General features: G+C 37.8%; 1 protein-coding gene and 1 long non-coding RNA gene across 4 annotated transcripts in view; one reads left to right on the forward strand and one right to left on the reverse strand.

The window, feature by feature from the left end:
- The window catches only part of syk (spleen tyrosine kinase), a 42549-nt gene that overhangs the window by 17801 nt on the left and 6859 nt on the right, over positions 1–17889 (forward strand). For all 3 annotated transcript variants that reach the window (XM_037117782.1, XM_037117781.1, XM_037117780.1), the window contains 7 exons: positions 1851–2011; positions 6055–6193; positions 6792–6873; positions 8484–8539; positions 10519–10581; positions 11856–11934; positions 14188–14347. In XM_037117782.1, coding sequence (XP_036973677.1) covers positions 1851–2011; positions 6055–6193; positions 6792–6873; positions 8484–8539; positions 10519–10581; positions 11856–11934; positions 14188–14347 — 740 coding nt within the window. The remainder of the gene's footprint in view (positions 1–1850; positions 2012–6054; positions 6194–6791; positions 6874–8483; positions 8540–10518; positions 10582–11855; positions 11935–14187; positions 14348–17889) is intronic.
- Positions 6051–17884, reverse strand: LOC119030318. The gene is made up of 4 exons (XR_005078235.1): positions 14677–17884; positions 14133–14332; positions 6751–6858; positions 6051–6184 (listed from the first exon to the last, which is right to left on the reverse strand). It is a non-coding gene; the product is annotated as an uncharacterized LOC119030318 (long non-coding RNA).

Genomic DNA, 17889 nt, shown 5'->3' on the forward strand with positions numbered 1-17889 from the left:
GACTTGTCGCATACGTGACATCATTTCCCAAAACGCAAGAGGAAAGCAAATATATATATATATATATATATATATATATATATATATATATATATATATATATATATATATATATATATATATATATATTTTTTTTTTTTTTTTTACTGAGGAAAATGACAAAAATAATAGTAACACACAGTGTCTTCAATAAGTAACTTTAATCTGATTACTGGTTTGAAAATATTAACATGCTAAATTACTCCTTACTGAAAACAGTGGTCAGATTAGATTAGAGTAAGGTGTTGGCAGTGACAACATGTGTGTCGGCTTTGACGAGTGCATGAAATGCAGCACTTGTTGCATTATTCATTAAGATTTCTGTAGTTCAAACAACTCGCAATTGTAGTTGAGAACGTCAGTTATAACAGCCCATGTTTTAAAAAATGTCGGGTTTAAATCGCTCTAGGGCTCATAATTACAGTTAATGTGTCGGGCCGGGCCAGGCTCGGACACAACGTGCACGGGCTCGGGTCTTTACTGAGGTTCTCCAAGTGTCAGCAGCAGGAGGACGGCTAGCTCACCTCCCAGAGCCTCGCGCTGAACTGCTGGAAACTGATTTAGGGACTGTCATTAAAACACAGCTCTTTTTATTGTACTTTAGTGCATCCTCTATTTTATATGAATATGAATACTAATATGCAGAAATTATGATTTCTTTCTCAGTTTCCCATAAAATCTGACTTTCTAATCTAATCTCTTAGAATTAATCTGACTACATTTGTGCACTACATTAAATTAATATGTTGCTTACATGTGTTCTTATAGTGTGTGTTAGGCCTATTATTTCAGCTGCAAATCCGCCATTGTGAAATGGATTTGGGACTAGAACCTTAGCTATTGATTATTTCGGTAATTGAGTACTGATTTTTCTGGTAATTAATTGAGTAATGGGATCATAAATATTGTGTCTCTGCAATATTTTTTTCTTTATTTAAGAGCAATAGTAATTTTACCTTTACTTTTGTACAAATTTAGCCATTTTAATCCCAGGAGTTTTCACCCCACATGCAAAACAAGTTACCAGACTGTTTTGTGGTCACCCTTAGCAGAAGAACAAGCACGCTTCTGGGTTTCCCCCCATGTACCAGAATGAGAACTGGGACTGTCAGACCTTTCTCCACAACTGACACAGCACTGTGGGGATAGGTCTAGCAGCGCAGGATTAGTCTTAACTCTTCTTGCTTCATGTTAGTGGTCATGTAACAACCAGCAACAGTTAACACAATTGCTTGTGACTTGCAAAGGTCTGTTTTTCCCCATTTTCTTAACCCCTGCTGTCCATACAGGGATCTTTTACTAACACAAATTGATCACATTCATGTCTACACAAGTAAAACACATTCTTAACATGCAGAAATTGAGTTTGTCCCTTTCCAGAGAATGTTATGTATGCCTCAATGCTTGTGAGAGGATCCTTTTTTTTTCATATGTCACAAACATACAAACAATTGTGTAACTGTTTTTTTTTATGTGATTAATTAAGGTTTGCAGGTAAACATGAACAAGCAACTTCTTTCAACTACATAACATAAAGCTATCGCAGATAGATGAATACACAAATACAGATATTAATCAAATCACTCATTTGATTGCAACACAGCTGTGCCATTATGAAACATGATACAGAGCTATCACACACATAGGATATTTCTGATCAGTCCATTACAGAGTAAATGAAGTAAGAAAGAAAGTAACATGATGGTTTTAGCTATGTTAACTGCATCCTTCCTGTATATGTGTGTGTGTGTGTGTGTGTGTGTGTGTGTGTGTGTGTGTGTGTGTGTGTGTGTGTGTGTGTGTGTGTCTAGGGAGCAGCTCTAGAGCAGGCCATCATCAGCCAAAGACCTCAACTAGAGAAGCTCATTGCCACCACTGCGCATGAAAAAATGCCCTGGTTCCACGGCGCAATAGCGAGAGAAGACTCTGAGTCCAGGCTCCAAAATGGCTCACGTTCAAGTGGAAAATTTCTGTAAGTATTCTACAGATGTTTTTGAATAGCTTGTGGCTGTAATTGTTTTGAATGTTTTTATATAAATTGTAAAATGTAACCAAACTTTCGGTTAAGCAAGTACTCGGCTGAAATGAGTATCTGGTACATAGATAATGGTAGATAGATAATGCAAGTATGATTATCATCAATGTAAAATTTGTAAATATCCATGTGTGATGATGAAAAGTCCTCATTGAGCATGGTGACAACGGTGTATTTATTGAAGTTTATATATAAAAAAACTTGTTCCATAAATAGTTCTGTTTGTTAAGAACATTCATCTGAAGCTTGAGTCAGAGGCTATTTTGTAAATAGCATTCATATAAATAATTAAACACATTTTGGTTTTGGTGATCAGCGCTTATCAATCTCAGTCTTGGGTGCAGATATGGATATAGATGAATATATAGATAAAGACCATCATTCTCCACAGTCCCCATTGATCCCAAGCAGTATACCTTTCCCAACAACTTTCAGTTATTCAAATAACAGTAAACCATCTGCCTCAACCCGTTACCTCATCATCTGAAGAACATCCATCCCGGCTTGTAAGATTTGGGTCATCAAAAAAAAATTATATTTTATGTGAAATGAAATCATCAGCTACCACTCGAATGTTTGTGCTCATTTAGATGGATGTGGACTTTCTCAGGGTCTCAAGCCTGTACGCACACCCTGCTCAGATGACAGTACGCTCAGAAGTCTGGGTACAGATACTGAGTGACATCATTCACGTATTCACGTAACCTACCTATGGTACAGAAATTAAAAACAAATCACTATAGACTCTTGGTCACAAATGGGAAGCAAACCCTGGTCCCGTGAATGACCCGCCCAACCACTCCAGCATCTCCTAAGCTTGGTCTTTTCTCACTCTTTAGACTATAGCACTATTAAGAAATTATGCTAAAGGGCTACAAACAGTGACAAACTTAGAAGCATAGGGCCACTGAGGTTGCTGGATTTGACTTGTTGGGAGCTGGAACAGGTTGTCAATTCAGTATTTAGTCTCCGTATTTTTATTATTATTACGTATTATTTTGACGCCATTTTTCCTTTTGTAAACATGTTGACTGCAAGTTTGTTGTTTGAAAAGACACTACAGTTTTGCACATGTGATGTCCTTGTCTACGCTTGTGAGAATGAGTGTGTGTCACTTCTGTGGACGCGATGATCTTAGCTTCCCCAGGCAGAAGTCCAACACTGTGGCAATTTCTGACTGAGAGCCACTTGTTGCTTGCTTACAGCTGTTATTTTAATTGCCAGAGGATTTGAACCCACAAACTGCTGCTTCTGGCTGTGTTTTTCCTTTGAAATATAGTTGGTCACTATTTGGTTAAATGAACACAGGTGTAGAGTAGACTTAGAGCTGGCTCCACACATTAGTGAGCCAAACAGCAGTTTTTAGTTGATATCTTTCTTGTTAGTGCATTCATATTGACAGACTTTATTTTATCTCATGAATGTTTCAGTTTTAGTTCAGCCATTTAAAAAAACAAAACAAAACAAAACAAAGAAATGTCTCAAATTCTGTCAATGAGAAATGTATTTCAAAAACATTGTTGTTTGTTCCTTTTTTGATGAGGGCAGTGACATTCTGTCCACAAATATTTATTATTTATATTATAACGATTTATTATAGCGACTCATTAAAGTAGATATGCTTTTTAACTATGTTAGTCAATAAATAAACAACTAGAGTGGCTCAGTATTTCTTTATATCATATTTGTTTCAATATATTAAATGTTCAAAATGTGTCACAGTATGGTGTAGGCCTTCATGGGAAAACTTTACTGATTTGATTCTATAGCAATAAAATTGACTATACTTGACTATACTTCTCTTTTGCTTTGTGCGTTTAAACAAAGTGTGAGTGGAATATTTAAAGCAGCAGACGCTGCAGTTGAGAAGCAGTGGTTTCAGCTGATGAAACACACACATACTGTGGCTTCCGCTCTGACAGTTTGTGAAGGGCTTCCTGAAGTGGCCAAATAAGAGGAAGAATGGCAGTACAGAGAGGTGTGACGATTCTGTCCCTTTTCTCATGAAGCACTTAGAGGACATGTTGTATTTGCACTGTAACACAGCCTTAGTGATACATTTTAGCTTTATAGTAGTTTTTTGGGGGATATTCCTAACATTCTGTATCCTGGCTAGAATATTCAGGAGTCTCTTGCAAGGTTGCGCTCTGGCTCCCAAGAGTGGGTAAACAAGTTTAGCAATTTTTTGAAATATTAGAAATCTTTATTACAATTCAACTTTCTCAGTAAAATGGACTAGTGTCAGTATAAATCACTGCACATGGACCATTCAAATTTTAGTTTCTGTATCTGAGCTTATCCTCATTACTGCAATGTCAGTACTGATTCTTACTTGAATCAAAGTGTTCCAAATTCCACCCATTTATTGACCAGTGAGGTACAGTAGTTATATTTCATGCTAAAATGTGATGTTGGTGGCAAATGCCAAAAACTAAATAGAATAGAATAATATGTTCAGTTGCTCTACATGAGAATATGAAACTCTTTACTGAACAGGTTTACAGTCCCATATGGACTCACTTACTATTTGTACATTGTTCTGTTCTGCACCTTCATACACCTATGAACTTTTCACAGTAACGCAAGGCAGAACGTTGCACTGACATGGTATCTTATGTATCTCTTATGGATTGTTGGGTCCATTCCACACTTGAGGCTGGGCTGGTTTTGTATGTCATGTCTTACATTTCCAACATTAAATATCTTAAAGTCACATACATACATATACACATGCCAAAGCTTGCAAAAGAGCCTCAATCCCTGAGATGGTAGCATTTGAATGACATGGATTTCTTGGCCCAACTGTGAAAATTATTAAGGCACAACACTAACAGGTGGTGATAATAACAGAATCAATGGAGAAACCAAGTATTAAAAGCCAAAAGGTCAGTGTAGAGAGGGGTTTGGAGTGGATGGGTGAGTCAGTGGCATGACTTTCACACAGGACACCAGGGTTTGAATCTTGTGTGAGGCCAATTGAGAATGGTGATTTTTTGGGGGTTTTTTTAGGGAGTAATTTTCTCCTCTTTATCTCCTGTCTTTCCTCAGTCTAACCAAGTAGTTTTGATGCCTTTATTTTCAAAGTGTAACCAGAAGTTGATATTTGTAAGTCGTGATAAATGGCTTCAGGAAAGTATTTTTCAAATTACTTGGCAAATCCAGCTTGGGTTGTTGCTGAAAAAAACTCCAGGGGGGAGAAACCTACCAGAGGGAGAACTGACTTCTCGAATACATTCCTTGAGGAAAACCTGCCTTCAATCTACTGACTTTACTAACACGCAATCATCAGTAGAATGTTACCCAGATTAGCAGCGACACTCTGAGCTGAACTTCACTGCGCACCACAAGCTCAGTTCCACTGACCACCTATGTAATGGAGACAGAAATAACAGGATGACATCACATCCCGCTACAGAGAGAGAATATAGCTTTCGTCATTTTGGTTAAGAAGTTCGGTTTCCACGCATGTGTGGGCATTTTCTTGATTTACCATGACACAACAGTTACATTTTTACTAGTTTGTAGATGGATTGATAAGATAGAAAGGATATTATATGGTCGCAGAAACAGGTTTGCATTTTACTAAGGTCATAACCATTCACATTTATAAAGGGGAGATTCACCATACTGACAATTTAAGTTTTTGTTATCTAACCTTTATTTTACCAGGGATATTCCCATTGAGATCCCTCATTTTCAAGGGAGTCCTGACTTGCCACCAGAGCAGCATAAAATGTTTCACATAAGCAATAATTTAAAATGAACAACACACATATTTTACATAAAAGAAACAAGCAATACAAACTAAACAATTTAATTGTTTGTTAAATTTAATTGTTTGTTAAATTTGTTAAATTTTTGCTTAATTGCAAACTACATGCAGATGTTGTCTTCTCCAGTGCCAAGATCCTCATCCTCCTCCTTCTATTTTGTGACTTTTTTTTATTTCTTCCCTTCATTTCTCTGTCTTGTGTGTACAGGATCCGACAGAGAGATGTTAATGGATCTTATGCTCTGTGTCTACTTCATGAAGGACAAGTCATGCATTATCGCATTGACAGGGACAGGACTGGCAAGCTCTCTATCCCAGATGGCAAGAAGTTTGACACCCTGTGGCAGGTTAAAACACAATTATTGTCATATCGCTGGATATTTTCATGTTTGTACGTAACTATGACTCTCAAAATTAGATTTATGGTTTCTTCACAGGTGTCTGAACCTTTACTCAGTGACTATAACCCATTCTATTTTCTCAGAAATAATATTATCATGTATTTTGTGGTTGATACTGGTGAATGGACATCCCTTATGCACAGGGCTGTGACCAGAACTGTAGAAATAGGAGGTTAAATTCAGGAGTCCAAATTGCCCCAGCTCATCCTTAAATAAATGAGATACATGTCAATTAGTGGGCTTTGGAGGTTGCAGTAATTGTATTTCTGAACGTTGGAAATAAATGCATGAGCTGTTTTCCCCTCCTGTCTTTATGTTTAATTCAGCTAACCATGTACTGATTCCAGATCTGTACTTAATGCAAAAAAATTATATAAATATACATTTCACTCTCAGAAAGAAAGTAAACATGTTTCCCAAAATGTTCAACTTTTTAAAAAACATACCTACATTCCTGAAAATCATTTTTCAATCATTTTTAATGCGTAATATACAGTCCTTACCATCCTGATGTCTCATATGTGAACTTCTCTCTTTATCACAGCTGGTGGAGCACTACTCCTACAAACCAGACGGCCTGCTGCGAGTGTTAACTGACCCCTGTCCTAGACCTGATGGAGAAATTGGTAAAATTGAAGAAAACTAAACTAATCTGCTGAGATTAATTTTACACCCTGTTCACACTGCACAAAAAAAAAATCACTAACAGCCACTAACATCTGGCCTTTTCCTTAAATGTGAATGGGCACATTTGGCATTCACTCCTGCATCAGATGACTCTGCAGTAGTCACGGATGTTTATTGCCTCCAGCTATGATCAGCTGTGATGAAAACACAACACCCAGGTGGACATACTAATTTTATATAAATATTCTAAGCACCATTACATTATCAGTTGCCTTCTTGTCACTACCCAGGTCTTGCCAGCTGATTGATTGGTACTGCACATGTACAACTAACAACAAAGATGAAATTGAATTAAGTGGATCACCCTAGCTACTTCAGTCATCAGCTACAGAAAAACAAATTGTCCAAAACAGCATGTTGCTGATTACAACTTTTTAAAACAATCAAATGTCATCTGGATTAAGTCTGATGAGGTATATGACCTGCTGTTTTCTGCTGTTCCCTGTTTTTCCACAGTCATGATAACAAAAGAGAAAAAAAATAAGTCTCCTGGTAATAGGACAGGACTTTTTTTTAGGACACTTTTTTAGTGGTTTTACCTGTGTTAAGAATATGCAGGGGACTTGAATGAAATCTGAATTATTAGGGTCTGGGCAGCTTAGCTAAAATAATATTGTATTCCTAAGAATTCTTTCTTTCTTTCTTCCGCGGAAGTCATACTTCCCATGAGCAACAACTCACCAAACTTTACAGAAATGTCCGGCCCCGTGCCAATATTCCTTCTGGGGGGGCACAATAAGCGTTTAAATTTCCAAAATATCAGAATTTTATCTCAAAAATTCAGTTTTTGAGATAAAATTCTGATATTTGCTAAACTTCATCAACATTTTGAATTCTGCTCTCACGGGAACAACTGGAGTCAATGTAAGAGTGGCATTTTTAAACATCATATTTTCTCTTATGAAGCAAAACACGTAGAAACAATGTTAAACACAAATCACTAACATTTCCATGCTGTCAAGATGCAATTCATGTATTATCAGATTTTTGAAATCTGCCTTGACAACAGCTGCCTGGACAGTGACTCCCTGAGTCGACAAATGAAGCTACACAGCAGGTCTCACCTCCAGCCCATTAGTTCAGTGAGTTAGGAGCTGGTTCTTGGTGTCAGGGGTTGTGGGTTTGAGACACAGCAAGGATGAAACACTGTTGTGTTGCCCCTTGCCAATTAGCTCAGTGTGATAGATGACAGTCTTTGGTCCCAGACGTTGTGAGTTCAAGCCTCAAGTGGTCCAAAATGAACATTGTTAGCAACTGTCTTGCTCAGAATTGCCTAAATTTGCCAAAAATAGCCTGGACCCGACCCATCACTGCGCAGCAGCTATAATGGTTTTTACTTTTTTAAACATAGTAATTACTGAAAGTGTAAGACTATGTGCAAATCTGATCCACATTTGTCATATTCTTTTTTCATATTTTTTCTGATATCGGTCAATTATGTTGCAGTGTATACAGTGTTTATGTATCAGTGTATTTTGTGAGTCTCTGTACGGAGTCCACGACACATTTCCTTGGAAGAGGACTGTAAACAATCTATCTGTCTTCATAGGGCTGATAGGACGGCCACCACTCCCACGTGACCATCCTGGATTCAGTTCTGCCTTTGTAAGTTCTGTGTGTGTGTGTGTGTGTGTGTGTGTGTGTGTGTGTGTGTGTGTGTGTGTGTGTGTGTGTGTGTGTGTGTGTGTGTGTGTGTGTGTGTGTGTGTGTGTGAGAGAGAGAGAGAGAGAGAGAGAGAGAGAGAGAGAGAGAGAGTGAGTGGTGTCATTTGCATATTCTCATGGTCCCCTGCCATATGTCGACAAACAGGAAGTAAGGTCATCAACTTACTTACGTGTCCCATATGATTAATGAGAGGAACGAGGATGCTGCTTGTATGAAACTTTATTGTTTAGACTATTTGTTAAGCACAAATTAATCTCGGAGATGGTTTTAAAAGGTACATTTAGCTGGGTATTCAATGATTTCTGACATTTCAATATTGACCTAATTACATAATTATGAGTAAGAATTTCATAGAAAGGTTGGAACACGTCTGCTCTCCTTCTTGCATGTTATCTATTCATGCAGATAATTTTGGGTTTGTTTATTTACATGAATTACTTAGGACTGTTAGCTAGTAGTGCAATAATACAATTTAGTGATTCAAGGATATGAATTATTCATATTAGGGCAGGGATGATGGATTTCTAAACTAATGATTTATTAAATCACTCAACATTATAATTTAAAGATAATTATTTAGTTACTCAAGTAAACAAATGAGATTTTTAAATTAAAAAAAAAAAAATCCACAACACCTGTCAGACCCTGCACATTATTACTTACGACTGCAGTGGGGGCAAACAGAACATTTTATGATGCTCAAAGCATTGAAAAATGACTATCAAATATTAATGGATATTCTCCTCAGTATGGACTGTGTTACAGACCCATTAATAGAAAGGCTCGCAGGGAGGGTGTGACACATTTAAAAAGGACTTTCAGGCAACACATGATTTAACCAATTGTTTTTCTAGAAAAAGAGCAAAAACTACATGCCAAATAAATAAATAAATAAATAAATAAATACATAAATAAATACATACATACATACATACATACATACATACATACATACATACATACATACATACATACATACATACATAAATAAATGTTGGGGATCCCAGCTGAAATAAACAAAAAGGGGAAATCACTGGGCCAGTCACACAGTGGGCTGTCACACCCAGTTATCCCCTCTAACCTATCAAAAAGGATAGAAATGAATCTAACCCTAAATGATGGGAAAGAAAACCAAAAACTGGATTGCTGGTGATCTCTGAACTAAACTACAAACAAAACAAAATCCCAGTGAAAACGTGGGGGAAAAAGATAACGAGGAGACAAAAGGTAAAACTCTCCTCCTTTCTGTGTGAGCTTGGCAGTGGCGAGTGGCCAGAGAGAGTGAGGTTTCCACCCTATCCTACTTAAAAAAAACATTGTCAGGTAGTTGCAGCACACCTGGACAGGCTTGTCTTCCTGTAAAATAACACAGGCAAGAGGAAGGGAGGGCGCCAGAGAGCAACAAAGAGACAAACAAACAGGCCAAGGGAGAGAGACAACAACCAGTAGCGGCACAACAGTATACCTACAGGCCCACACCTAACGGACAGTAAACTGTTTTTAGTGGAAATACTGTCTAATAGTCCTCATGACTGAGTTGGGATGGAGGCATAAATCTCAAAGGTGATTACCTTAGAACCTGGGTGAATATTATATCCACATGGATAGATACCACTAGGAGGAGGTCAACAAACATATTGTTTCTTTCGTTTTATTTTAGCAATTTGTGAGCGCAACCTCCAAAACCTAATTTTTGTTTTCCACCTAACAGGCATACTGTCAATGAACATTAACATGGAAATGCTTAATACTTAGTCCAGACAGTGTTTATCTGCTTCCCGTAGTTTGAAGCTAAGTGAGTCAGTAGGATGACTCAGTGTACTGTATGTTCCAAAAGATAAAGTTGACAAATCTTTGTCTTTACTGTAACGATCACATGCTTGTCTGTCTGATAACCTCTCTGACATTTTGGTTTCTAGCAACATGCTGCAGGTGGAATTCTCTCCAGACTCAAAACTGTCCCCATACCAGGCCGAAAAAAGGTGCATTGCTACTCCTTCTGTGCTTTGTATAATCTTGGTTGGGTAACTGCCCCTTAACGTCTCCCCATGTGTAATTTTGCTTCAGCGTGGATTTCTACTCTTTAACAGGCTCCTTTTGATTTATATTCTTTCTCCCAGACAAACCCCAGATCAGAGCCGCTAGTTTCACAACTGGAGCAGCCTGCAACCCCACAATTATTAGGGCCCGAGCAGGTCTCGACCTGTGAGGTCCCTATTGTTTTTTTGACTTTTAACATGCCCCAAATCTCATCAAACATCTGCCGAAAAAGTTCATAATCTATTGTTGTCCTCAATTTTCACCACTAGGTGGCACTATAATTAAGGCTAGTGTGTTTTGACTTATAACTCTTTGTCGCACATTGAAAAACCTTATACCCACACTTTCACGGAATTGTGGTGAATCTTGTGATATAGGCCACACCCATTTCCGCCAGCTGTTTTTTTCCCCCAAATTCGCCAAATGGATCTTCTGACAAAAAGTTATTAGAAGAATTTTGATATTCCAAACAATACTCAAGTTATTAAATAGCAACTTCCTGTACATTTTGCTCAAAACACAAGGTTGGATATCGCCACATCTGTCCGAATGACATGAAACCCAGGTGGCTACTTCCCCATGCGCCACTAAGGCTCTGTGCAGAAATGATGAACTTACTTTTTCCAACCCCTCCTAGGCCGTTTGACCAAACAAAGTTTGCAAGTAGCATCTGTGGACAAAACTTATCAAAAACTTTCACCTACGTCACACCTGGTGGCGTGGTCCATTTTGATGCTTCGCCATAAAACCATCAACTCATTGTAACTCCCACATACAATTTGACATCCACTCCAAATTGCTCAAACATGTAGAGGGCCTGAATACATCTACATGGCACACCCCGACAGCAGCAGCCTCTATGCGCTGCTTGCAGTTTAGTTTGATTTAGAATTTGTGTGACATGACAGTAGTTGCCCTGCTTGTGATTACAACACACAGAGATGTTACTCACTGCAGTTACATTCTGAACAGCTGGAATACTTATGCTGTGTCCTTTTCTGTCTTTAATGGACCTAAACATACCGGGGGAAAGTCTATCACTGTAATACAGGTTCCATATAAAGAGTCGCACGCCGCTACATAAATGTATTGCGTATTGAATTATTTGCTTTTTATTGCAGACTAGATTTTAGTAGTGTGCCCAGTGAAATATGCATTCTAATTTTCTACCTTTATGGTCCCTCAAACATTGTCTTCTGTTATGTATTGATAATAGAACGCCGAATCTCGACACTCCACCACGGATCTCAATCCTTATGAAACCAGAGTATCCAATAATCAAGCAGCCAGCAGAGGTAAGTTATAAACCTGTAAGTACACCCTTTGTTTAACAGAAAGTTGCGTATGCTGTTGTTCAGTTGGTATTGGTAACTTGCATGTACAGGACGCGCTTCCATACACACTTATTTTAGTCTCTGCTAGTACATAGATTTTTGTCCTAATGAACAGATACCTATTATCTTCCCCAAACAATGATTCTTTTAAAGGTCAGACTACCAAAATTATAACACATTGTCTTTCTTACTCCTTGTAGTTTAAACTGTTTAAATTTCAGTTTGAGCACCACAACTATGGAGCCAAATCAAGTCCAAAAGATTTGTTGATTTGAAAACAAATTTGATTGAATAAAATACAATTTGAAACAGAAAGATCAAGTTTTGATCTTGAATTATAAAAAAAGTAAATGATAAAATAAGTGTAGGGAAAGGTTAATTGCAATCTAAATGTAATTATGATTTAATTCTGTTTTTATGTTTTGGAATCAATTATTTATTTTAAATGTTCACTTATATATACTTTCATATTTGAGATTTTATTACTGTCAGTTGCATCTTTTATGTTTTCAAATACGGATCTTATTTTTTTTTTCAAATTCAAGTTGAACTTTTTTCATTGCAGATTTTTATTTCACTTTCAGATCATATTTTTTTCAAGTTCCAGAGTTTTGATCCTGATCTGGTATTGTGAGTGACAGCATAATAAAGAAGGCTGAGGGCCGTTCCAAATTATGTTGCCTTCAGGTAATGTGGGTCTTTGAGAAAAATGACTCAATGCTTTCTATATAATGTATTCACCTGATTAGCAGTGAATTAAGAGATGCTCAGGAAATTCCACTAACCGAGCTGTTTTAGACCACTCTTGCCAATTATCAGTATAAAAAACAATATTCAATATTGAAAGCGCTGAGTCATTCTCAAAGTGCCCTGATTGTTGAAGACAATTTCATTGGGGATGGCACTGAGACTTCTTTTTTATGCTGTCACTCACAATCCCATGCCCCTCTCGGTTGATGCCACATGCTCCATGTCACATCAGGGCCAAAACTCTGAAACCTGGAAAAACAGGATCTGAAAGAAAAAAAAAAAAAAACTGTAACCAAAAAAACTGCAAAAGAAACATGATCTGAATCTGAAAGCATATATGTGTGTATATATACATACATATATATATATTCAAAAGAATGTCAGGATTAAAGCAAAATAATTTGAACTGAAACGAACCTTCTCTTTTACTTATTTTTATGTTGAAAATATTTTCTTTTTTATATATAATTCAAGAGCAGAACTTGAACTTTCAGTGTCAAATTGTATCTTTTCAACCATGCCAAATCTGTTGGCCCTTACCTGACTCCATACACAACCACTGTATAGAGGTGATTACAGAGATATGAAAGGAAGATCGCTACCTCTGCAAATTAAATAGAAAATGACTGCATGGTTGATTTTTGAATCTGGTTTCTAGTGCGTCCAATAGTAATGCTCTGGGTCTCCCAACTCATCAAAAACGGATGCTTAGGGATGGCAGCCAATCTGTCCCACAATCCCAGAGCATCTGTTTTTGACCATTTGGGAAACTTTACTTTTCTTACAAATAGCACCCTTCAAAAGACTCCCGATAACACAATGGTACAGCACCAGTTTCTATTCTAATTTCTTGTATTAAAAAAAATATATAGCCCCATTTTTTTTTTTTTTTTAGGACATAATTCCCCAGGTCCCGATCTCTTTTGTACCACTGCACAACACTGCAGGTAATCTCTGCAATGTGTGATTTGGTCTCAGTGATGCATCAGGCTGAATTTAGACCAAATCAGGAGTAGCAGTGAAAATGCCTGTCCTTACAATCATTTTGAGAGCGATGTTAGTGCTTTCTGGGTTAAATCGATGGCCCATACAAACTAGATTGAACATTTTGTCAGGTGCTTCAATGAGACATTGGCCATGTCCATGTGATTGAGTTCAGAAAATCATAGCAAAAACATGACATGGCCTTAATAATAGTCTTTACAACAACAGTAGGCCTGCCACAATTGGTGCTGAAGACCAACAGTTGGTTATGATATTATCATATACTATATATGAATATGACTTAGGCCATTATTTTAAGAAGGTGACGAAAAATTCCTTACATTACAACAGTTTCCTTGCATGAGTTGGTGCTTAGGCCCTAAACATGATGCTTCCTTGTATTACAGTAGGGACAAGATAGATACCTGATGTGTCAGCCATCGCTATTCCTTTAATGTGGCATGGTAATTTCTCCATCAGAAGCCATGCCAATGGATACAGAGGTATATGAGAGTCCATATGCAGACCCAGATGAACTGAGGAGCTCCACAGTGAATCGCGACCAGCTGTACCTGGAGGATGGAGAACTAGGCTCTGGAAACTTTGGTACAGTCATGAAGGGCATCTACAAGATGAGAAAGTACGCTAAATCACATCACACTACCTTACATCTTGTAGTAATATTTTAAGCTTGGGGGAAAAGTGGCAACATACTAACAAACGTATTAAAACAGCATAAAAGAAAAAAATATTTTAAGATATAACTGTCACGATCTCCTAAGATCCTGACTTTAAAGATCAACCATATGCTAGACGCACTCTTTGGGTTGACACACATGCATTCAATGCACAGACAGAATAATCAGTCTTACTTGAGATGTGCTGCTTCGTGAGAGACAATTGTATCCAAGGACTGACAGACTTCTTAAATAAAAGACAATTTACTTTACAACTGTCTCACTATCTTACCTCAACCCTGATTTCCACAGAAACGGGAATTGTTTGTTTTAGGCCATTAACTGTGAAGGAAAATCCCCTCACATAAGTGATGGTGAACAAAATCCACAGTCCTTGTTTATACAAAATGTCTATCTTTTTATATAACGTGTTTGCTGCTGCGTTACCACGGTGACTTCGCAATGGTTCGGGGGGGGGGGCGCTGCACTTGATACCTATAGACACTAGGTGGCAACAAAGTGTTTGAACCCTGAATATAACAGTAAAATCCTAAGCTGTTATTTCTTAATTCTTGACAATTAACCCATGACAACACACCAGTTAAGGCTATGAGGACTATAGCTATTAGCAGCTGTTGATTTTGTTCAAATCATCGATGAGGCTAAACTACCTAATATGTGCTAATGGCAGTGTACACTTGTTGCCATAGTGACATAATACTGTACAGTGCAGAGTCAGGCTGCATTGTAAATACAGATTAGAGCACAGTATTGTATTCAGCACAGTATGCATGATTTTAGTAGTTAGTAAACCTATAGAAAAGAATACCTTTAGATATCCTTTAGGATCCTGTGATTTTGATACAGTACTGTGATTGTTGCCATATATTATTGCCAATTTCTTAGGCCATACATGCTTCATAAATGCAGTGTTAACGCCATCAATATGTTATTCATCAATACTCATTTTCCTAAGCTGCTGACATGCTGAGTTACACACTTTTTACATTGTCACTGTTATAGCATAGTTATTGATCTTGGTGTAGACCGCCCTATACAGTCACTTGTCCACCTTGTGCGGGTTGGGAGATCTGTTGGACAATGGCCCATTTATTGAACAAAAAGGTCCACTGAAATGTTAATAAAGTGTATACTCACAGTAGTCCTCCTGGCCCGGCCCTGCTGCTGTTGTCTGCGACACACACACAGAATATGAAGAAATAAAACATAATTCTATTCAACCGTGTCCCTGTCTCGGGAGACGGATCAAGAGGAAAACCCCTCTTGTCTACTATCTAACGAATTTGACAAGTTCAAACAATTCTTAGTTTTAGTCTTACTTGTGTATTATATCTTCAATTCTTATTCTAGTTTTAGATGTTGTTGACCAATAAAGGACAATGAAATCTTGAAACAGTTTACATTGTAAAAAACATGCTTTAATTTGTTGTGAGGTCCTGTGATTAGACGAGACAGGTCATAAAAAGATCGTTCTGATTAATAGAAGATGGGTTGTGGGTGGAGATTTTTTTCTTAACCGTTAGGCATGAAAAACAAGGTTTGAAATGATTATTTTTTTCAATTCATGTTTTATAAAGATATAATTACATGTCCACTCAGGTGTACAGCATGAGTTTTTGTAAAACTATTTATTTAACAAATAAATGAATAAACTTATATAATAGTGTGTTGAAATGTGAAATGTGATGTGAGCTATAAAATAATATAGTGGTTAGCTTTACTGCAAGGAGTCCTGCTCTAAACTTTGCCTGCACATCAAAATCAGAACTATAATCTGTTTTATTAGCCAGGTCAAAACAGACCACTGGCATAAAAATGGACCTGTCACAGTCTCTGAAGTGTTGATAGTATGACACTAATAACAAGACTCTGAACTAAATATAGATCCTCACAGTATCTTGACTAGAGGTGTCATGCATCATAGATTACTTGTTAAAACGTGCTAGTTGCTCCTTGCTTAGAGATTATTTTCGGTGATCATTGGCAAAGCACCCAGGGCACAAAGCCACAAGACACTGCATGCAGATGTACTTGACTGTTCATGTGCACGCAGCATCATGGCATCTGTTAGCATTTTTTGCTTCGGTGAGCTGGGGCCAGTGGGTGCCTTGGACACAGGTCTGCGCTTCACCGGAGGTGGGGTGGCACCATCATCTAGTCACTGTGTGACGTGCATCCTCATCTCCCTCAGCATCCTTTTCAGGCTCAGCCCCCTCAGCTCCACTGTCACAACTGCTAGCATTTGCTAGTGCTTCCTGTTCTGGCAGCCATTCCTCCTCACTGCTACTAGCATCCTCCTCCTTACTTGACTGTGGTAATTCCTCCACTATCTTGTTGGCCTGTCTATTATGCTCTGCTCCTAAGCGCTACAAAACAAGATACACAAAAACTTCTAAGTTACATTCTAAAACCATAAACATGTTGATTTACAGCCAAAAAAGTTAAGTATTTTCAAGTACAACAGCAGTAATATACTTATCATAGCCTATGGATTGTAGTTGAAATATAGCCAGTTTAGTGGACATGTGATTAATCATAATTTCTTCCCAAAATAAAATCAATACTTGGAAAATTTAGCAATTGCATGACCCCTTAGATATTACTTGATGTCACCATATGTTTCTGCCCTGCAAGGGTCTGTTTTTATAGAAGCTTTGAACAGAAATAAATGAGCAACATGGTGTTGCTGACTGTCTGTCGGCCATCTTGCTATCACTTTCATTTTTATTTTCACTTGCAAAGGCTTTGCAATGGGTGGCAGTGTATGAGATAATGCAATAGCGTCCACTGAAGTGGCTGATGTGCAACTATGCCATCAAAACTTATGCATGTACAAGAAAACAGCTTTTAAAATAGCTGTACACTGTAGTGACTTCTATGCATGAGGCATGGTGTTTACTACAGTGACACTGCATGGAGAGGAAACCTTTAAATGATTTCGAGAGGGAGGAGAGAGAGAGAGAGGCACAGGGCCCTCATGTGTTCACTGATATCTGATATGTGGTTGTTGGTGCACACCACAGCTAATGCAAAATCAGCCCCCTTTTTCTGCAGAGTTGCACATTTAATGCAGTGGTAACATCTGAAAGGAGAGACATCTGTAAGAAGCTTCATTAGTACAGTAAGAGTTGATCAAATCCAGTGGAGAGCTTCCAGAGTTAGTCTTTTTATTGAAAAAAATGTATCTCTTTGTGTTTCCTGGTAGCATACACGGAACACTTGAAAACTTTCACAAGGGCATGGTTTGTCCGCTCTGCAATCACAGTTCCAATATTCCACTGTAATCACTATGCCAGACAAAATCAAAGTATCCTGTACCAAGAGATTATGTCTTTATTGTGCCAGCTGTTTCCTCTTTTACTGTAATTACTCCACAATTACAAAGCAGTAATACACCCCAACATGTAAATCTGCAGCATAAATGTCTGGAAAGAGCATTTATGATAAGTGTCTATATGCACAGTCATCCTAACACTAATCCTCT

The sequence above is a fragment of the Acanthopagrus latus genome, chromosome 12 (assembly GCF_904848185.1).
Source record: "Acanthopagrus latus isolate v.2019 chromosome 12, fAcaLat1.1, whole genome shotgun sequence".
Taxonomy (NCBI): domain Eukaryota; kingdom Metazoa; phylum Chordata; class Actinopteri; order Spariformes; family Sparidae; genus Acanthopagrus; species Acanthopagrus latus.